The sequence below is a fragment of the Scomber japonicus genome, chromosome 19 (genome assembly GCF_027409825.1).
Source record: "Scomber japonicus isolate fScoJap1 chromosome 19, fScoJap1.pri, whole genome shotgun sequence".
In the NCBI taxonomy this organism is placed as follows: Eukaryota; Metazoa; Chordata; class Actinopteri; order Scombriformes; family Scombridae; genus Scomber; species Scomber japonicus.
Window position 1 is genome coordinate 15178937 of NC_070596.1, and position 22560 is coordinate 15201496.

Below are 22560 nucleotides of genomic sequence, written 5' to 3' on the forward strand. Positions count from 1 at the left end.
TCTCAGATTAGCAACTCACTGTACCTGGAGAGAACTTCCTTCAAGATTTTTTGCAGTCTTTTACACACTGAAAATTACACATATATCACAGTAAGATAGGCATAATATTATTAGAATCAGAAGAACTGTATCATTGCTACAATACACATAATTACAAAACAAATATTGGCTTTCTGTAACCAGAGTTTGACAATGGTCTTAAGGGACAAAATAAATCCAGTGTGTAGAGAAACAACAGTATGCACAAAACACAAACACACAGCTTTGACAGGATCACATGAAATATTTCCATATTGCCATATTGTATTTGTGCTTTAGATGTCTTCAACATAAGAAAGTAATGTGCTGTATTTTTAGGGTGTTGCTGGCATACTGCTGTGTTGGAACATGTCTCCTTAATTGCTACAGTTATCGCCAACAATGGCATAAGTTTGAGTCGAATAACTCAAACGTCACATTACCCTTTTACTCATTGGGTTGAAAGCCACATGAGCATTAGAAATGTCGTTACTAAAGGAAAATGTGCTTTTTTAAAAATATACTTTGTAAAAGTCAGAAATGCAGCTGTTTGTTTGTTTTTTTTCTTTTTTTTTTCTTTAAGCTCTAAGAAACAGCAGCAGCATATAATCAACAGTGTTGCTCCTGGCTGTAGTCGTCAGCCTTTGAGCTTCAGCATGGCAGTTTCAGGGCAGGGTTGATATGTTTTTGTTTTCTTGTTCACTGACAGTTCAGAAGTTCAAAACCCATCAGTAATCTGTGCTGGTTTCTCTTCTATCTTCCCCCCATGCCAACAGAGAATCCATGTTGTATTTTTACATGTCGCCTCTCCATTAGGGACTCATCGGGACATCATTCGCACAAATTCTGTGAATTGAAGAAAAGGACAGATGTTATACATGGCTTAAAGGACAACTACAAAAATATCTACAGATATAGTCTATGATGCAGCACAAGTGAGCACAACTGAATATAAAGCTATTTTAGGGTTCCTATTTATGCTTTGGAGGTGTTGGTGGGTGGGTGCAGATGTAAAGTGGAGCAGCTATACAATATCTCATTTGTGGTTTATTTGCGGAGTTATATGCAGGAGTCAGGACTATTTTTTGGCTGGGCGCGGTGACATCCTGAAGTCTTATCATTGTGAGGTTGCCAGGCACCTGGCAGAGACCCCTGAAAGTTACTGCTTCTGCACAGAAAATACCCCTTAAACCACATTTTTGCACTTCACGTTTTGTATGAATGTCAGTGAGCTAAAACCAATAAAATACTATCCATCATTACATCACTAGACGCAGAAAAGGCATTTGATCGAGTAGACTGGACATATATCTTTGCAGTATTGGAGAAACTGGGCATAGGGCCGCATTTGATCTCATGGATCAAAATACTATATAACACACCATTAGCATCTATTACAACCAATGGACATATCTCACCACCCTTTCAGATGAAGCGAGGAACTAGACAAGGATGTCCACTCTCACCATTACTATTTGCTCTTTTCATAGAAGCACTCGCAGCATCCATCGGCCAACATGACAACATTACTGGTTTTAGAACAACGACAAGCGAATACAAGATTAGCTTATATGCAGATGATATTCTTCTTTTCCCCACAAACCCACAAACCTCGCTTCATCAAGTCCATTGTTTAATTAACCAATTCAGTAAAATATCTGGCTACACAATAAACTGGTCCAAATCAGAAATCCTACCTCTACACGGTACTCACTGGAATGCTGAGGTCTGGAACACCCCGTTCAAAGTAACCTCCCAAATCAAATATTTGGGCATCAATTGACATCAAACTCTAAAGACCTTATGGCACTCAATTTCACACCTCTCCTGAAAAACATTGAAGATGACCTAACCAGATGGAACAAACTACCACTCTCTCTTATAGGACGGATTGCAGCAATAAAAATGAATGTACTACCTCTTTGCGATCTTCGGCCAACTGCAAGAACAGTTCAACCTACCCACTTGCACTTTTCAATACATCAAACAATATATCAAACATTACAGATCCAATAAGAAACTACTTTCCCATATCTATAAGACTCTGTGTAACACAAACTCATCATGGCAAAAAATAAGTTTAAATACCTTCAACATGTCTGACAATACGAAAATCCAACAAATTCAAGCACACATCACCAAACATAATCTACATATCATGGGATTCAGTGATTCAAATCATCATTGTCCATGCATTCTGGCTCTGTACACACATCCAGCCATTTTGGTCGGAGGTCGCCAAGAGGCTCTCCCAAATCCTTGACCTCAGCATTCCAGTGACACCATCTCTCTGCCTGTTGGGTGACCTGTCGGACATTACTGTCAAAACACCTCAAAAGAAATTTATATTAATAACTCTTACAATAGCAAAGAAAATAATACTGCTACACTGGAAGGACAGAACAAAAATCTCAATCATACAATGGCTCGAATCACTAACAAACCATTCAAATATGGAACAACTGACCTTCACAATAAGACAAAATTGAACAGTATAATGAAATCTGGCTTCCATTTATCAACTTCATAAAGGAAAGCTCCCATAACTAACACTACCGAAGGGACACACAACTGACACAATAACTGAAGGATAGACACGCACACACTTTCCCACACACTCTCTCACACACACACACATACAGTACTTTCACACACACACACACACCCTTTTTAGTTTTTTTGTTTACTAATATTATGTCTGGTTTTGTATGTTCTGTCTCATTTGATTGTTTGTTTGTATGTTTTTCCTGATCTGTACTCTCTTCTCACGCTGTGCAGCTTGTTTTTTCTGCACAAAAAAAAAGAATCTGGACTCTCTGCCTCTCTTCAAATCGAGGCTAAAAACTAATTTATTTAGAACTGCATACCCCACTTAACTTGAACCACTACCTTACTTTACTCTGTTTTGTCTGTTCTACACATTTGTTTTGTTACTTATTGTTTTGTTTATTAATTGTACGGTGCCCAGAGAGACGCCTTTAAATAAAAATGAATTATTATAAAAAATAAAAAATAAATTGTATGGTTGTCTCAAGTGTGTTAGTCTGATAACAGTTTGTTAAAATTCTTTATTGCAAGCTGGTGTCTATCTATCTATATTTATACTTTCACAAGTATATTATTCACAGATATTGTTTTCTTTCTTCTCTCTCCCTTCAGACATTTTTACACACTAATGCATGCTTTAACGTTTTACAGAGCAGCTTCCTAAAACTTGCCCGTGAATGTACTGCACCTCTCTGTTGCTCTCTGTCCCCCCTTAAGTATTGCTTATTGCAACATTCAATCTAATCATAGCTTCAAACAGAATATCTCACTTTTGCATTAACATACAGGCATTTTTATGTTTTTGTTTGTTTTTTCCCATCACGAAAGCCACATTAATCAAAACTTTATTTTTTTAGATTTTGTTGGCATAGACACCTTTATTTAGCAGTAGACCGACAGGAAACATGGGAGAGAGAGAGGGGGGTGTGAAATGCAGCAAAGGACCTCCGATTGGGATTTGAACCGGGGTCAGCTGTGTATATAGCATGCGCTCTAACCAGGCGGGGAGTTCCTGTCCTCTGAAAAGAAGCCAATACGGAAGTAACTTAGAGCTGCATTCTATCAAAAGGCCACCAGGGGGCGATCGTTTTGTGTTCAAAAAGACTTCCGGCTCTATACAAGTCAATGGAGAATTCACCAACTTCTCACTTGATTTCTAACCTCAGTAAACGTTTTCAAAATGTGTTTATGGTCTCAATCGCTAGTTTAAAGCCTTCTTCAATGCAGTCTGGTGTTCATTTGTGAAATTTTGGCCTCTCTGACTTTATATTTGACGATAAAGCAGGCTACGTGGCTACGTTGTGATTGACAGGTTGATTGACCAATGTCCTTGAGATCCAGCCCTCGCAACCAATCGCAGCCTCCCCGCTCCGCCGTTGGTCCCGCCCATACTTCCGTCCATGACTCCGCCTCATGCCCATATAAGTAGAATCCGTGTTCTTTTTTCCCAGCATGCACCTGAAATTTTCAAGATGGCGCTGCCTAGATTCGATACTATTGGCTTCCGAGCAGCAGTCCACAAACCAATGGGTGACATCACGGATGTTACGTCCATTTCTTATATACAGTCTATGGCTCTAACCACTCGACCACCTGCACCCCCAATCAAAACCATGTTAACTATGATCTGCATACATTCTTTCTTTCTGGTGCTTGCTTGATCATATGTTAATTTGGCATTATTAATGATGAACTACATATAAAATGCAGTAAAAATATCTGAATTTAGTTATTACATTTAAGTATACTAGTTACACTCTGAGAACAGCACATCCTCATATTTTCATCCCTGACAGGCTGTATGCATCTTTTTCTCTGTGGGTAATCTATGAGGTGACATAATCCCTTGGTATGGAGATAATCTGACAGACAGCCCTACTGCGTTCATCCCCTCACCTCACTATCAGCATGGTGTTGGGATATCATCCAGACACATGTTGGGAATTTTTGCTTATACTTAAAATGTGTTTGTGTTTAAAAGAGAGAGACAAGATGAGAGAAAGTGAGAGCAGTGAAAGGTATTGTGTAAGCATGTTTGATTTCCAGGCTCTGGCTACAGTTATATATATATAATGCTGTATGAATTTCAAAGTATTGTGCCCAGTACTGCAGAGTTGTTATTTTATTTTTACCTTCAAAGTCTACGTGTCCATCTCCATTGAGGTCGATGTCTCGCAGGATGTCCTCTAGGTCTCTGTGGCCAACCTGAAAAAGTCAGATTGTGGGGAATCAAGGTGTGAAAATCTGTGGCACAAACTCAGGCAAGATACTCAGTAGATGAGACAGACCAGATTCAGACAGACACAGTGATTGATGGTAAGATCAGGCAAGAGGACAGACTTTCCCAGCAGCGCCGTACCTGTTGCCCTAAAAGTTTTTTCATTGCTTCTCTTAGTTCTGCTGTGCTGATCTGGCCATCGCCATTTGTGTCAAACTGAAAATGAGACAAGAAGAGACAAATGAATACACAGTAGGGCTGGGCAATATATCGATATTATATCTATCGTGATATGAGGCTAGATATCGTCTTAGAATTTGGATATCGTAATATCACAATATGTCATCACAGTTGTCTTTTCCTTGTTTTAAATGCTGCATTACAGTAAAGTATACACTTTTCTGAACCTAACAAACTGTTCTAGCTATTCTGTTATTTACCGTTTACCCACTTTGTCATTACATCCACATTACTGATTATTATTTATCAAAAACTTCATAGCATAAATATTTTATGAAAGCATCAACAGCCATCTCTACAATGTTGTTCCAATATTGATATCGAGGTATTTGGTCAGAAATATCATGATATTTGATTTTGTTCATATCGCCCAGCCCTGATACACAGAATTGAATTATATAACTTACAATTACCAACACTTTCTTTTCACTTTTACTTCCATATATCCCTAAGCTTGCATCTACCACTGTCAGCATCACTAAATTAGAGCTTCTTCAAGTTTATTGTCACTTCTCTCTGACATATGACTTTTGTTTTGTTCATGCCATAACATGTTCCCAATTCCTATAATACCATCTGAGTATATTTTTTCTATATTAAAACTGTAATATAGACTGCACACATATTACTGACTCAATCTTTTAAATTAATCAATTCTACTTTACTGTTTCAACTTCATTTCAACCCACTAAACATGATTTAAAATCCTTTCTACTATCATGCTCAGTTTCCTGAGCTTCACCTTTCCTTACCTCCTTGAACGCATCCCTCAGCTCCTTTACACCAATCATGTCTGCAGTTTCAGCCAGAAGTTTGGGCCCCATGAGTTCAACAAAGTCCTCAAAATCAACATGTCCTCCCACTGTTGAACACAATAAAAAAAAGCTGGTTTTCTGAAGTGTACACTTAAAGACATACATACATAAATACTGACACAGTCTTATGCCTTTTGCTGCACATTGTCTAATAACTACTGATGCTGAAGCCCCACTACTGTTTTCATAGTGGATCTTAAAAGAGTGATCCTCAAATTTCTGTTGAAGTGACTACATAAACATTTAATTCTGTGTTTGTCATGAAAAAAACTGTAATGAAAATATATAAAAATAGAAGATTTATAGATATTATTGCTCAAACACACACACACACACACACACACACACACACACACACACACATATCTGATCATGGTCACTTTTGGGGACATTACATAAAGTTAGTTAATTTCCTGGGGACTTACCCTAACCTTAACCCTTAACTCTTAACTACTGACCCAAAAATCTGCTTTCTCCCAGTTGGGCACAAATTCAGCATGAGTCCCCAAATTGGACAAGCCGTCCACAGGTAACTGCTAAGTCTCAAATTTGTCTACGAAAGTAGCATATGACAGACCTCTCCCACTCCCCCCCTTCAACACACAAATGCACACAATTTTACTTACAATTCATGTTGATCTGCTGGCTCAGTTCTATTAACTCCATCTCTGTTGGCATGTAGCCCATAGTTCTCATACAGTTTCCGAGGTCTTTGCAGCCGATAAACCCGTCTTTGTCTTTGTCAAACTCCCTGAATGCCTCACGCAACTCTGAGAGCGAAGGAGATTGTGTCCGAATGTCCGAATTAAAATACACAGTGAAAATTTCTTGAGAATTATTTTGTGAAAAAAAGTTTTATTTTGCATGAAACATACCATCCATTTCTTCTGGCCTCAACTCTCGGTCCTGTGAATTACAAAAGCAAAGTTAGTGTCAAAACACTGCTGATATTTCAAAAATCATGCCAATACGCAGCATTCCTCACACAGTAGGATGCTGTGAAAAATAACAACACTTATGTGCCACAGAGTGCCAGAAGAGCTTCTTTTTTTTCTTCCAGCCAGAGAGAAAGCGCTTATCAGTAATCACCTGTTTGTCTGCAGGTCCAGTGTCTGGACGGGAGGAAAATGTGCAAACTCTTTGCCTTCCGTGACAAATCATTGAAAAATTACTTATGTAAAATAGTAGGGAAATGTAAAAATATATGCTCATGTAGTATATTTTTCAGTGGAGAGGATCCTGAATAACTTACTGTATCTGTAGTGTAGGTTTGTGTGTAGAATTAATGTCTCTTTATACTGTAGGTACAGACCTTGTCATATCTGACAAATGTCAAATGACAAAATGGAAAGATAGGACATTGAACTTCTCAAGAATGCAATAGTTCCCTCATCTGCAAGCCCATAATTGAAATGACTCAGATCTCATCCTCTGCATCCATTAAGCACAGCCGTTTGAGAACAGTCAGTAAAACAACGGGTCGTCTACACTGAAGATTTGATTACTGTTTTCATTCATAACAAAACCTTGACTTGTGTTGTCACTGCTGGAAATAGTGGAGGGGGAAATAATCGCCATTTGAGGAGCATTTCTGCCATCGTCATAACCCCTGCCTTAATAATCCTCCGCCTTGCTCCAAATGTCCACCATGTTTTGGAGTAATGCACCCTCATGCATAAGTACACACACACACACACACACACACACACACACACACACACAGGCATCCAAGCATTTAACATTCTAGCTATCAAGAAGACTCAATACTAAAGATGTATATTCTCATAATACCCTCTTCTCAGTTCCACCACGCTTCTTTACATGCTGTAAGTGCTGACGTCACATTCATCACTCGTTTCCGTTATTGTGCGTGTGTGCTGTATTGTGTAATAATCTCTTTGCATGCATGCACATGATATTTTCTGGACTTACGTACAGCCTGCCGGCTCTCAGCGAAGCCCTTGCGTAGAAAGATGCATGCAGGCCCCAGCACGTTGTGCATGTTGGCTCCGTTCTGGGCCAGGGCCACTAGCGGCTCAAGATAGGCCCCCCCAGAGCCCCCCTCCTCACAGGACTGCACTGCTTTGTAGTTCTTCTTTTGGTCCTGAAGCAGCATCCGGGGCAGGGGGGCCAGACATGGGATCAGGGGCAAAGACAGGGGTAGAGACTGTGACTCAGTTTGTGGCAGCATGGAGTCAACAAGGGGCCAACATGGAGGTGGGAGTGTGGAGGGTTTCAAAAGCAGGATCAGAGGTGACAGACACATGTCTGTCAGTCATAGAGAGGTGTGGAGTCGGGTCAGTCATGATAGAGAAAAGCAGCTTACTCAGAAGGAAGAGGAAAGACGGGGTAATATCACTTGACAAGAGCAACTGATGCCATCCATGAATCTGTTCTCAGGATCACCACCCTGCACAACAGAACACTTAGAAACTTTTTATGTGCTATAGATAATACCAAATATGGAGGTTACTGCATAGCAAAAAAACATTGCCCCTTTTCATACCACAAACCATATGACAGCTTCACATAGAGTCTAGGCTATCTTTAAGTTGTTTTTAACAGTGTTGTTACCTTAAGGTGTAATTCTGGTTTATTATAAAACTGGGTCTGAGTTTTGTAGTTTTCATCAGCATCCTTTCTACTGGTTAGAATAACATTGTACCCACCAAAGTAATTGCTGAGATTATACTTACCATGTTTGGGCACATAGTTTTCTGTGCTACTAGAAATTATTACATTACCTGTTTCTCGTCCCATCGGACATTGTTGTAGTAATGTATTCATATTCCCAGATCTCACCACTGACTTCAGTAAGTACAATTTTATCATAACTAATAGCAATGATGGGCAGAACTAAGAAAATAAAAAAACCTATTGTGAGACTCAACTAGTAAGCCTTTAATACAGCATTATGACAGCATTCTAACTAACAATACTAATAATAAATGTGTTAGTAGGGGTAGTAGTGTACAGTGTATGGTGGTATGAAGGTGTTAAAAATGTTGAGGAGTGCATAATCAACTAAACGTCTCATGCTGGGATAGTCACATGCATCTTTCCGATGGTGGCAAGTGTTTTTTTTTGTCATGCACATTTTACAATAACTGCGCTGTCCAGAAGATCAGCCTTAGGTTCAACCAGCCATTTAATTATAATCACCAATTAGCTAATTCAACCAGAGGGCAAACGTTTTCCTCACAGCAGTCATCCCAATTACAGAGAGAGCCACAGGTTCATTAAAAAAAGCCAAGAATGCCTACCAAAAAAAAGCTTCCTCTAAACAAAATCTTATAAGTTCCAAGCATTGTGTCTACTATTTGAATTAGATACTCTACACCTTATTGCACATTTTAAAATTTTAAGAGATTTAAGAAGATCTCTTACAGTCAATAAGACATGACTACATTGGTCAGTTATCACAATGTAATCCGACTCAGAAGAGGAGAAATCCAGCTAAAAGTGAGTGGAGTGGACTCACTGTCATACTGAATTACTGAGAGACCATTTTTGCTGCTGCTTTAAATCTCTCAGACATGAGCTAGTAGTACCCACCTTCATATGCTTATTACATTAAACATAAGACATCAACATGCATACATAATACAAAAATGAATATGTATACATATACTACATGCAAATACACGCTGTGTTATTTGCTCTACAAATGACCTTCACACTCCATCTGTTACCATGCCAGTCCTAATGCCAGTTCATGCATTCCTACAGTTCTCACCACAGGATCGAATGCCCACTGGGTAATCTGACCAAGTGATGCATGGAGCAGGGCTGTCTACGGGTATATCGTGCCAGAAAAGTACTATAAAGTCACACGTTAGCAGTTATATAACCAAAGAAAAAAAAATCTGAGACAGTCAGAGAGAAAGAAGTCAAGCAAGAACTTCTCCACCATTTTTACACAGATGGCATCAACAGTTGATTGTCATATTGTGCTTCTTCAAGGATGTACAGCTGCTGATGAATGAAAATGTATTTGTGGAGCTGTGTGCCTGCTACTCTGAGAGTCTATTCAAGCACACACTGATACGATGAGGACAGCAGACGTAAGAGATGTTTTATAAGAGTGAGGGTTATCATTTGAAGCTTTTACATAAAACTCTTCTCAATGTCCTTCATTGTTCAACTCAACTGTGCAACTTATGCTGACTCAGTGCCAGTGGCACATCTGATCTGATAGACTCAGTTGAAACGGCACACCTGTTTGCAACATTTCCACCGACTGACCTCATCATGCAGGTGCGTTCAACAGTGTAGCATTGTCCACTGGCTTTGTAATCACGGTGTAATATAACTGACTGTACATTTTGATGACATAATCCAAATTCGCAGATGTCATCTTAGCCAACCTGTCAAGCCCAAGCAGCACTGACCGACTCCTTTGACTTGTCCGAGATGCTAAAATGGGTTGCACACAGAGGCAACTTGCATCTGAAGATGTCATATTAGTGCTGCAAGTTATGTGCAATCCATAATTTAAATTAACATGCAGAATGAGTTGTAAAAGAAGTGAACAAAGCCCTACATCAATAATCAAGATTAAAAGCTCCCACGTTGGCGAGCACTGACTGAAACTGAAAAATATTTTTCAACTATCTTGACGTGTTCTCGGACTCCAGCAACAAAGCACAAGACTGAAAGGGAATACCCAGTCATGGTATACAGGGGTCAGGCAGCACAGGTCCAGTCAAATAGCCTTCGGTTAGGTCAGGGACACACCAGAAGACAAACATGCACTAATACTCAAGGGATTCAAGGAGACCACAGCCAAGCAGAGCAAACCTTACCTTCTTGGTGAAAATTTTAAGCGACTTTACAGAGTTGCCCATTGCAAAAAAAAAAAAAAAAAAACCCAAAAAATCCTTCTTGTCTTATGTTTTCTCTCTAACTGTGTCTGAGTTAGTGTGCCTGTTTGGAAGTGCACGTGTATGCATGTGTGTTTGCATATGTTTCCGGGCATGCATGGGAATAGGAGTGATTAGAAAAAGGGAGAGAGGGTTCAGTGGGTCATTGACTAATATAAGAGGACATTTGGGAGAAAGGCAGGGAGAGGAGCAGATATACCATAAGAGGGAGAGGAGAGGAGGGAGAGGACGAAGGAGTGTGCATGGAAGACCTGGAGGCAAGGACACCGGGAGGTACAAGGGGAGGGATGCTGAGACAAAGGAGCAAATATGTAAACAAGAACAAAGGACAGATCACAACAACACAAAGATAAGTGAGGGAGAAGAAGCATGCATGTGATCAGAGCGAGATGCAAGCGAGTAGAAAAAGCAAGATTGCTTATTCATTCTATCCTCTCTCCTACAGTGTCTTTCCTCCCTCCCTTCTTCCCTCCCCTCTACCCTCTCTCTCTCTCCCCTTCGCTCTCTCTCTCTCTCTCTCTCTCCCTGTCCGTCTATCTGTCTTTTTGCTCTTTTTCCCTCACTCTCTCCCCCTCACTCCACAATTCTAAACCATCTATGCGAATGTGACAGAAGAAGCTCGTTCGGACAAGCATATTACCTTCCCCTGAGCAAGACGCTGGAGACACTAATCCAAACATGCGCGCACACACACAAACACACACACACACACACACACACACACACACACACACACACACACACACGCATATACACATATACACACACGTACACTCGATTAAGCACACACGGATGTGGGGCTGTGGAGCTAAAAATATAACATGCTCTCTCTCTCTCCCCCTTCTCTCCCACATCTCTATCCACTCTACCCCCAGCATCCATCCCTCTCTCTCTCTCATACACACATACACACACACACACACACACACACACAGACGTAGAGGCATCACAAAGTCATGTTAAGCTTGAAGGGCTTGGATTCAGATCCAAGCCAAAATGTGCAAGAAATGACACATGGATTCTGTACTGGCAAGGACGCAAACCAACACGTGCAAATGCACACAGACGGGCACATAAATGCTCGCTCGCAGCCTCTCTCACCTACACACACACACACACACACACACACACACATTTATTGTCAAGCATGATGACTAACAAAGTGAGCATCTCTAAACATCAAACATCTCCAAAACTAGTGGTAAAAAGTAAAACAGTATGCAGTACATTTACTACAAGTGATTCAGTTGAATTAAACGTATGTCCATTTTATGCTACTTTATACTTATACAGCATCTAAGAATTATTACAGCTATTTATTTTGCTAATTAAGATTTTACATAGAAGTAAATGTGATCAGATCATAAAACAGAGGTTAATATTATCTCCACCTCCAGCAGCTCCAACATTAAAATGCTGTATCCATGTCAGTGCTTCTGTCACAATAATCAATAACAATAATAGTTACTGAATATGGTTATATTACAAGAAAGAAACCACTCTGCATTGTGAGAACTGTTAATACTTCTATACATCAATGTAAGACTTGTAGTTAAATTTCACACTGTACTGTAGTATTGCAACTTTTACTAAAGTAAATGTTCTAAAACTACTTTTCCACCACTGTCTAAAACTACAAACCACATACAACCAAGTCCTTATTTTAGGTTTTTACCAGTAGCATTCTCTACTGGGACAACTTAATGACGACCCTTGCAACAATAATGAACATCCATGTTTCCCTCTTATGTTCGACCTTGTCTATTCTCTGCTATTTTAATAAACACATTCACGCCAAAGTCATTTCGGATCTCATTCCCATTCAATATCTCTGCGGCTCCTCTGTGCTGTTCTGCGAATGATTCATCCAGCCTCTCACCGGAGGCTCATTGTGAACTTCAGAACACATCAGACATCAGACACAGGGGCCGTCAGCTCTCATAATGTCAGATTGTAGCGTGCACGGGCATGAGATCCATCTCTCCCCTCTTTCGGGCTGTATCCTTCACTTTCTCCCTCACTCTCTTACACATACACACACATTTTTCTTTATGCGTTTACATAACTACTCACACACTGACATGTCACCAACATCAGAGGTGAAATTGACACTGAATATTACGTGATTATCAAATATGAAAGACCATATTTCGCAGACTCACTATCATGATAATTGTAATAATAATAATTGTTTTGCAAATTTTCACTGTACATGCAATGCAAAGAAATCTATATGCGCACACTAGACAGGAAGCAAATTCAAAGAGGAAATATCAATAATTGCTTTTGCTATTTAGTGAAGATTTCGAGGTCAAATGTAATGGTCAAAATGTAATAATGTAGTCAAATGTTTCATCCATTGCAAATCAAGTGTGTTGAATGAGCAGGGAGATGTAAGAGGGGGAAGGAAGGGATTGATGTAATAACGAGCTCTCATGCATAAATCATCGACCCCCCCCTTTTCTTTAATGGAATGAGAATTGCAGTTGTGCTAATATTAGACAAGATTTTGTGTGTTTATTTTTATTCACCAAATGGAATGAAATGTAATAATTTCATGGTCAAACACGCTGTTTCTCTAAAGCGCTGTGTATCATTGTATGAAAACAAAGAGATAAATACACTGACTGAGATTTTTGTTGTGTGTGCGTACATTTCTGTCGTCATCAGTCTAATGAAAAACACTTGATGCCAGTGAAAAAACACACAATTCATACTTGCGTCATCTTCTGCTTGGTCTGACACGTCACAGTTTTATCCTACAGCTCCTACAGAATAAAACTCATTATTCTGGTATTAGAGCGTTATTATACATACAGACAGATGTTAGTCTACTTAAACATCTCGTGCGTCAGCTAGGAAGGACAAATATTGATGTCTCATTTAAATCAATTATGCCTTCTGTTTTTCCTCTGACTCATTTATCCCTTGTCCTCTGTCTCTCTCTCACACACAATCCCTGTCTCACAGTGTCTCTCTCAATTTTCCCCCTTGTTACAGCCTCAAGTCTCCATAAATATTTAGCATCATCACGCACACGCTTAACATTGCAGTGCTTGCAGTGGAGTGCACACCAACTGTTACATTTCACTGCCTAATCCTCATCTCAAAAAGGGATTTAACCAAAGAGTGAATTTTCTACCTCCTTCTGTGCCAGCACAGATATAAAAATATCCATCTGCGTCTAAAAATAGCCTATTATACTCTAGACATACTGGAGGCATATGCCGTGGTGAATACAACGATGCTACACTCTTTCCTCTCGCTCCCTCTCAAGATCTTTTCTCCTTGTTTTGCTCTTTTTTCCTTTTTCTTTTTTAAGCATGCAATTTGTGTTTCTCTGCCTCTTTTCTCTCTTTTAATTCCCCTCTCAGACGTCATCAAGGTCAGTGTGACCCAGGCAGAGAGGGGGGGGGGAAAGAGGGAGAAGAGGAAAAGAAATTTTGCAAGAGCAAACAAAAAAGGGCAAACAGGGAACGGTAGACAGGAAACATCAGCGAGTGCAGGATGAGTAACAGGAAACTCAGGGCAAGGAAGTGAATAGCTAATCTGCGTTTTAAGACATTTCCTCACATTGTCTTTAGCGCTGTCAGGTGCGAGCAGGGAAGTGAGAGTTGATGAGTGTTTGTCTTATATAACAATCATCAGGTCTGCCAGTAAAGTCACTCTCTTCCTATTTTATCATTTGTCTTCCTCCTGATGTATCAAATTCCTTCACTTTCTCTCTCTGCCCTTTCACCTCTCCTGGATGTGACTAACAATGGACTGTTAATCTCTCCCTCACACACACACACACACACACACACACACACACACACACACACACACACACACACACACTTTGAGGTCAGACCTATTAGTACGAACGGTACTTGCTCCCTCTGCTGGTTAATACACATATACTTTCATCTAAATTTCATTTGAAAAGAAATGTGTTATTTCCCCTATAACAGTTTCCTTAACAGCAGATAACAGACCTCTCTCAATAACAGGTCTCCACTACCTTTCCAGATTTCCTGCCGTTTATAGAGCAAGATCAAAGAAGGTCATTCATGATTGTTCGGAGTCTCCTAAAATAGAAACAAATGTTCCACTGGGACAAAAAACAACTCCTCATGCAGTGTCCTTGATGAAGCACAGTGGTATAATTTGGATAATTCAAAGGCCTGATTGTGCATAAATAAGTGAGTTTGGTGTTTGTAACTATTGAAATGCTTCATCTCATGAATGATTGTGTCACTATAACTATTAAGCTGCAAACCACATCTGTCCTTTCTCTAACCCCCAAACTAGCCTTTTTTTTGTTGATCCCTGGTATAGCTTGGAGAAACACGTCTGCACACGCCAAGCTTTTATTCGCCTGTTCTCAAATTTGCTCTGTCAGGTACCATGTTTGCCAAAGGATTTAAATATTAGAGAGACAAAGAAAAGCAGGGGGAAGAACGAAAGAAAGAAAAAAAACCCTGCTCTGCCCTCCTCCAGTCTCTCATAATCAGGTCTTGATGTGCTATTTTTAACCATCCACTGGCAGTGAATCAGTTCTATTGGGATTGTATGCAGATCTTGATGTTACATAATAAAACATATGAATTTGTAGTGTGTAATATCTCACCCTGCATTCTGCGCTGTGCTGCCACGGCTATTCAAGGAGTGTTAAAGGCGCATCAGTATGACTGTGTGGTCGCATCAACTGAAATGAAACCGCTTGAGTTAAGATGCTGAGCAGGTGCAAAAACATATATGCAAAAGCTGTCTCCATTTTTTATTTATTCACACTTTTCTATCATTTTCTTTCTTTTTTTTCTCACACATATCCTTGACTCACTCTTTCTTGCTGCTTCGTTCGCACAATCACAACAACTGGCATCCATTCGTCGATCCACTGACTACTGACAGCTGCGCATAGTGTAATTTTACAAATTCGGCTGTGACAGCATCAAAGAAAACAGACAGACTAGTCCTCTTTGAAAATTGGCTGACTCTGTCTCCTTGAGAATTTTTCTGTGTGAAACGTATCAAAACTTGATATCTCTTTCATGTTTAAATGGGTAGAAATGACAAAATATCTGTCATTTCCACACACGTCAGCAGCTCTAGATACTTTATATAGCACACTGCTGCATGGATTTTGCCTCACTGGAACCCCTAAGACTGATTGAAGCTCTGACCTGGATTGAGAGGAGTTATTTCTGGAACACATTAGTGCACACGGAGGTAATTGTCTCCGCTTGAGCTTTTTATCGCCAACACTGAGAAGGATTTAAATGAAACAAGAAAAAAAAAAGAAGAAGGGAGAGAACTGACAACCTGCATTATCAGAGTCACAGGAGGAAATGTGGTACCTTTTTAAGATGTATTAGTAGGTCAACAGGTGATGCAGGGAAGAAGAGATACACCCTTTATGTGCTACTGATACTCACCACAATATCAAGAGAAAGTTTTTAAGATGAATGACATTTCAATTTTATTAGGCTTTCTTCCCACAATGTGTATCACTTACCTGCGTGTGTGTGTGTGTGTGTGTGTGTGTGTGACTGTGTGAGTGACAAGCTCTCATCACTGAAAAGTTTAAGCGAGAAAGCTGATCCCCCCTGTCATTGCTCAGGTGACACTCTCATTGAAAGCAGCCGCATTCATATCGGGATGCGTGACAGACTGCAGCCCCCCTGCCGTGAAAAACGAGGGATACACGATACATACAAGAGCCAGATTTGGACTGAAAACATGCATCCATTTTTAATGTGCTCGATGGGGCTTGTAAGGTTCCAGCTCCACCTGCTTCTCACCTGCAAGCCCCCCCCCTGTTTTCTGTCTACTAATGAACTAAACTCTCGATAAGCATCCATGCTTCAGTTAATCGAACAAATGTTGTTGATGATCTAATATGGAGAATTTTATTTATTTATTTATTTATTTGTTTATTTCTTAATTAAACTGCATTATAGCCAATAATTAACCTCCAGCTGTCTGTGGAGGGGGGGTTTGGTTTGAATTTATTTTCCAAAATGTCCTCAATTTGATAAAATGTGTGCTGATGTTTTCTGTTTTTGTATTTGTTGATAGCTTGGACTGTGCCTTTAAAGCCTGAGAAGAAACTTTGAAATTGACTGACTTTAATTCTTTCACACTTCAGTCAGTTCTCAACAAATGTTCTGAGTCTTTATTCATAAGGCTGCTGCTGATTTATTTACTTTACAGCTTGAAGTGTTGCCCTTTTGCACTGTGTTGCACGACAAAACAACCTTACATCTAACAGTGCAAGAGAGCATTAAGTAGTATGATGACAGGATATTGTTTAAATCTATTTTTTTGTTTCACTTCATGAGAAGAATCCTTCAAATGTTGATTTGATGAAGATTAACACATTTAAATACAGGCTACAAATAAGTAATTGATTATTTAATTTAAAATTTCCCGCACCTTGTTGTACTTTGACTCAACTTTCAAATCTGTTTTAAAAGTTAAATTTCGTCCTCAAGCCTGCTTACCTGCCCAAACACTGACTTCACTATGGGGTGAAGAGTGGAGTCGTACTCGGACGGGGTCGCGCTCTGTCTTTTGGATGTGCGGCTGGATGCTGGCTGGACAGGTGCGCTTGTTGCAGGTGTGTCAGAGTTGAGACTGGAGGATGACCCGGTGGGGACTCTCTCCTGGGGCTCGAAGAAGAAAGCTGCATCGTCCTCTTGTTTCGGATAAGATGGAGTTGGAGAGTTCTTCCTGTCCTGCCGGGAGCCGCTCAGGTGATGAGCTGGAGGCAGCTCACCTCGAGAAGAGTCGTGGTGATGATGATGATGATGCGAGTGCTTGGACCTGGAGGACTTGCTGCGCTCTTTTGGAGGCCGACTAATCCCGTGCCTCACATCCTCCTGGTGGTAACCGTCATCCAGGTGGCTTGCCTGCCGGTGAGACTGGCTTTTCTGTATCCGGTGATCACCTACATGTCGTGAGTCGGAGTGTCTCGGTTGGCAGAGAGGTCTTCGCGCACTGGTCTCGCACTCCTCTGTCCAGCTTGCATCCTCGCTGCCTCCAGCTCCGGTGTGATGATGGTGACTGCGGTGGCTGCGGTGACCGTGTGGACCATGATCCGAGTGCGCGGACCTGCGGTTGAGCCCCGATGATCGCAGCAGAGAGGTGGTCGACTCGCTTTTGGGTATAGAGGAGCTCATCGTTGGCTCTCTGTCGCTTGATAGGCGAAGTGAAGCAGCTGTGGGCTCGAGGTCGAGTAAAGGAAAAGAAGGCAGTCCTCCGCCACGTGCAGGTGTTGAGCATCAGCCAGTTGGACACCCCTCTCTAATCCACATCCACGCACGCGACCATCACTACACTATCTGCAGTGAAGAAGTTGGAGATGCAGCCACCTGATTGAGCATTTGCAGAAAATATGAAGTGTACTGCGATCTGTAAGCCAGACGTTCAGTCTGACGCTTTCCAGGGGGCTCCGCTAAGTTTGGATGACAGCACGGTGTTGCGTTGCCTAGTGTCACACGCAGTCCACCCGCGAACTTAATTAAGACGCACGTCACTGCAGATTATTTCTCGCATAATGAGCCTCTTGATTAACATTTCCCCTAAAAACTGAATCATTTTAGCGTCTCTGTTAAAGTTAATTAACATAATTAACTATATATATTTTTTAAAACCCTAATCTTCAATTATATATAGAAAGAGGCAGTCAAATCCACAAAATGACTCAAAACCCAACAAGTGGCTGCTATGATATTAATTTCAGTGGACACTTGTCTTTCTCAAGGACATATTAGGGGATAGCTCTGTTTCTGCTTGAAAAGTACCTTTTCAAAAGCATGGACCAATGTAAGATAAAATGTGTGAAAGAGTGAAAAGGATAGCTATAAATAGTAACATGACTATAAGGCACCATTCATTCATCAGCTAGTTCGGGACTTAAAATTCAGGACATGTAAAATGAGACTCACAAAACAGAACGAGATTAGAAAATCCTCAAAACTCAAATAAAATGACTATTATTGTATTGTTTAAGGACCAAATCTTATGGCGTTGACATATTTTTTGTGGGCACATTTATACCAAATGACTTAAAATAACACAACCAATCAAAAAACATAATTGCATTTCTTTTATTTAAATCAATGTACAGATTCACTCTTTCTCAACCAGAGAGCCATCTCATTTGAAGATTTTCAAACATGTCACTCAGGCAGGTCAGTTTTCAATATGGGCTCCTGAATGGACTTTTTCCTTTTCCTCTGTTTCATAATTTTTATTTGCTTTGTTTTTTAATGTCGTGAATATTATGAGAAGTAGTGAAAAGGGCATTTTTTCCCTCTCTTTCTGAAATTGAATTTACCTTTTTATCTGTATTGGATTTTAATTTGAGTAAAAAAAAAAAAAATCCAATTCTTGCCTACAAGTCAAAAACATTTCTATTCTTCAGTATAAATAATTATGACATGATTACATAGTTTGGGTGTAATAATGATACTAAGGTGTAAACTTAAAGTGTGACTTATTCAATAATAACAGTAAATTTCAAAAAGGAAAAAAAACACTGCAATAAAGAGCGTGACAATCCTACACTCTCATCCCATCTGCACACCCAGGGTTATATTTCTCGCAGCAGATGTCCAGGGATGCAGGGCAAACGTATGTAATGATGTTTAATATAGTGCCAATTAGACACTCAGGCTCTCACGAACTGTGTTACACAGTGCAAAGCTGAGCAATGAGCAGATTTTTGCCTCCTCTCTCTGGGGAATTTTTGTTCTCTGACATCTGTGTCTCTGTCTCCTCTGCTCCAGGGAAAAGCAAAGTATATTCACTCCATCGCTCCCATCCCCCCCTTCAGCATCAGCCTGCTTTAACTACTCTGCTACCTTTTTTATCATCTGTACATCTTAAGTGTACTGAGCCAATTTTACTCTATACAGTTAATATCAGTTGTAGTACCATCACTTTCTCTATTCCACTATCATCTTCAGATAAAAAAAAATCACCTTTTTTATGATCGTCATGGTGTTTTCATTTTAACATTGGCTCAAAATAGTCAGGGGTGCTGTTTTTTGGAACAGTGAGTGAGTATGAATCTTGGTTATATACACAATTTTAATCTATACTGTAGCATTTTTTTTCTCTATGTTGCTCTTTATGCACCCCTCCCTTTCCCCTTCTGTAGACATTGGGCTGCAGCAGGGGACATGCAAGCCTCAGGGTGCAATATGGCCCATTTAATGTCTGCAGACAGAGAGAATAAAAAACAACAGCAAAATATGGTGTGTGCAGTGATAAACAAACATAAACACATATTTTCTAAAAGCTGATATAACACCAGGAAAGAAAAACAAAGTGTAGAAATAATCAAAAATATGACAAGAATGCATTACTAAATCTAACCAAAAGCAAAACCGCATTTTAAAAAAAAACTCATTTTAGGACCATGTCACATTCTATTTTTGCTTGCTCCCACTCTCAGCGGGGTCACATGGACAAACTAACTTTTGTGACAAGAGCTGCAGCTCATGCAGCTGCTGCTTTGCGTTCACAAACAGGCAAATTATTATCATCTGGAAATGGCTCATTCTGGGGACTTTTGGCTGTATCATACTATCTTGAAATCTTCAGAATAGCAGAGTTAAATGAAACGTAGGCAGAGATGGTTTATGTTTCAAAGGTAATGAAAAGAAACATTTTTGCATTCAGAAATGATTCAAATCTCCTTTTGAGAAACTGGAACACCACCAGTCACAGTATAACTACAGCACCTTCAATCAACATAATGAAGTATGACATAAGAAAAACCTTTTGTCCATCCATCCATATATCCACCTATCCTTTGCAGGTTCACATGGGGCAAACTTTTTTATACTGTCAAAATCATACAGAGTCATTTAGAAATCTTTAAATTCTGATAATCTTTTGAAAACCCTAGTACACCCCAAATGAAAGACTTTGATATATTCTGGGAATTTTAACTATGAAGGACATTAACAATAATTAAAAGAGAGGATACAGACAAATATATATATAAAAACGTAATTAGCAAAACTGAACCATTTTTGTGACATTCTCATCATTTTTATATTTCATTAAAGTAGAAGTGCAAACAAAGCTTATTTACTGTATGCACCATATACTGTACTTTTTGAAATGCCATCATGAATTGTTCCTTCTCACTGACTCTTATACCTCTGACTGCATCTCACATCTCCATTAACTTCATCCCATGGCACAGTTTAATATCATTGAAAGATTAATCAGCAGCATAAATAATTAACCACGTAGCAGCTTGTGACCTATAAGGTAACAAAAGGTCTGCCTCACATCAATCAACAAAAACATTTTGACAACTCATCAAATGAGCAGTTTCTGTAAGATGTAAAATTCAGTTGAAAGCCTTGCTGTCATCAACAGACATATACTGTACGATAATTAACTGAACGCTCCAATGAGCCACATCAAATAATAAATTATTAATTTATAAAGTCTTTCATTTAATCTTAACCTTCGCTGCAGATGACATCTGAAACTTGAAGAAGTTTGAATTTCATCTTGTTAGATGCTTAAACTGTCCAGAGTTTAATGCTTCATCATGTTTTCATCATGTAAAATGAAAATAGTTATGATCTCCATGGTTTCAATGCAGTTTTTTCAGTGTTTTAAAGATTTTGTCCAATGAAAGTCGAGTTTCACAACATGAGTAGATGTTAAATAGTTCAACAGGAGAAAAGAAAACAGAGGATACATTTTAAAAAGAATTTAGCAGTGGAATAGTGCAGCACATTTTCAGTGCAGATCAGCCAAAGAAATCACAAGTGCACTTCAAAACCCTAACCTTAACCCTGAGAAAACAACTCTGCAACAGGCTATACTTTTTTTGGGACCTTGGCAATAAACAACCACTGTGTCCTGCTTGTGCCAGCATGGTCTGAACTACTGAGTGAATCTCCAAACTCCTGTTTATAAAAACAGTAGCTCCTCCTACTCAAGGAAATAATGATTAGCAGTGATTTTTCCATTACCCAATAGATAACTATTATAAGTTAATGGTGGATAACATTACTGCTCAAAATCAGTCATCAATCATGTTTCTGATCAATATCTGATCTTACAGTGTATCAAAAAAACATCTCCATAAATATTAATATCCTTGCTTTCATCTTGGTCAGCACCAGCTCTTCAACAGTGGTGTGCATTCCTCCATCCTGAAAGTTCCTGGATCCAAACCAGACGGTGGCCACGTGCAGTCTAGAGGAGAGGTGAGATACTGTACACAAACTTCTGTCAGATAAGGATCCTAAAATTCTGAATATTTTGTCAAGCTCTCTTCAAGATCTCTTGTGTCTGTGTGACTGTAGCATCAATGTATAAACAACATAACACAACTACAGTCAGATCAGATTTCAACTCAATCTGTACTGATTACCAAAGAACCCAGACACCTGGCGGCTAGAGGGTGTGTAAAAGTGACTGAGGTGGACAAGCACTGTGTATTAAACTGTGTTTTACTTCAGCTAGAGGTTACACATCTGTGTGACACCCATGCATACAAATTTGAGCCATGGCAAATCTTAAAAATTCTGTCTTTTATCTGCTGTCTTTTAATGTCACATCAGTGAGCCTGCCATATATGTACAATCATTATGGTCCACAGCCGACATACGACCCATGGAAACAGGACTGCCCCTAAACTTCCCAAGATGGATGCATTTTTGGATGGATTTTTGTTGGTGTCCTCACTCCCCGTTGCGTATCCAGCCAGCTTATGTGTTATCAGCATATAGTCATCATATTGTTATTTTAGTATTTGGCAGCAAGGTCCAGGGTGAAAAACCCATACAGCAGAGACTAGAGCATCAGCAACAAA

The 22560-nt window shown here is 39.7% G+C and overlaps 1 protein-coding gene across 3 annotated transcripts; it reads right to left on the reverse strand.

Moving 5' to 3' along the window:
* Positions 1 to 838: 838 nt before the first annotated feature.
* cabp1b (calcium binding protein 1b) lies at positions 839 to 17887 on the reverse strand. 3 transcript variants are annotated; one of them, XM_053340109.1, is made up of 7 exons: positions 17210 to 17887; positions 6714 to 6744; positions 6465 to 6608; positions 5776 to 5885; positions 4925 to 4999; positions 4698 to 4770; positions 839 to 864 (listed from the first exon to the last, which is right to left on the reverse strand). In XM_053340109.1, exons 1-7 carry the CDS (start codon positions 17885 to 17887, stop codon positions 839 to 841), a joined length of 1137 nt encoding a protein of 378 aa, XP_053196084.1. The 3 variants fall into 3 exon arrangements, with proteins under 3 accessions (XP_053196084.1, XP_053196085.1, XP_053196086.1); XM_053340110.1 differs by lacking the exon at positions 17210 to 17887 and adding an exon at positions 10644 to 10685; XM_053340111.1 differs by lacking the exon at positions 17210 to 17887 and adding an exon at positions 7778 to 7900.
* Between the last annotated feature and the right edge of the window lie 4673 nt (positions 17888 to 22560).

What these genes read in the sequence shown, in the direction of transcription:
- cabp1b (XM_053340109.1), bottom strand. Translation starts at nt 17,887, where the DNA reads ATGAGCTCCTCTATACCCAAAAGCGAGTCGACCACCTCTCTGCTGCGA. An exon ending in GAGGCCAGAAGAAATGGATG is followed by an intron (nt 6,609 to 6,713) that starts GTATGTTTCATG and finishes CTTCGCTCTCAG; the next exon opens with AGTTGCGTGAGGCATTCAGG. An exon ending in TGAGGGATGCGTTCAAGGAG is followed by an intron (nt 5,000 to 5,775) that starts GTAAGGAAAGGT and finishes TCTCATTTTCAG; the next exon opens with TTTGACACAAATGGCGATGG.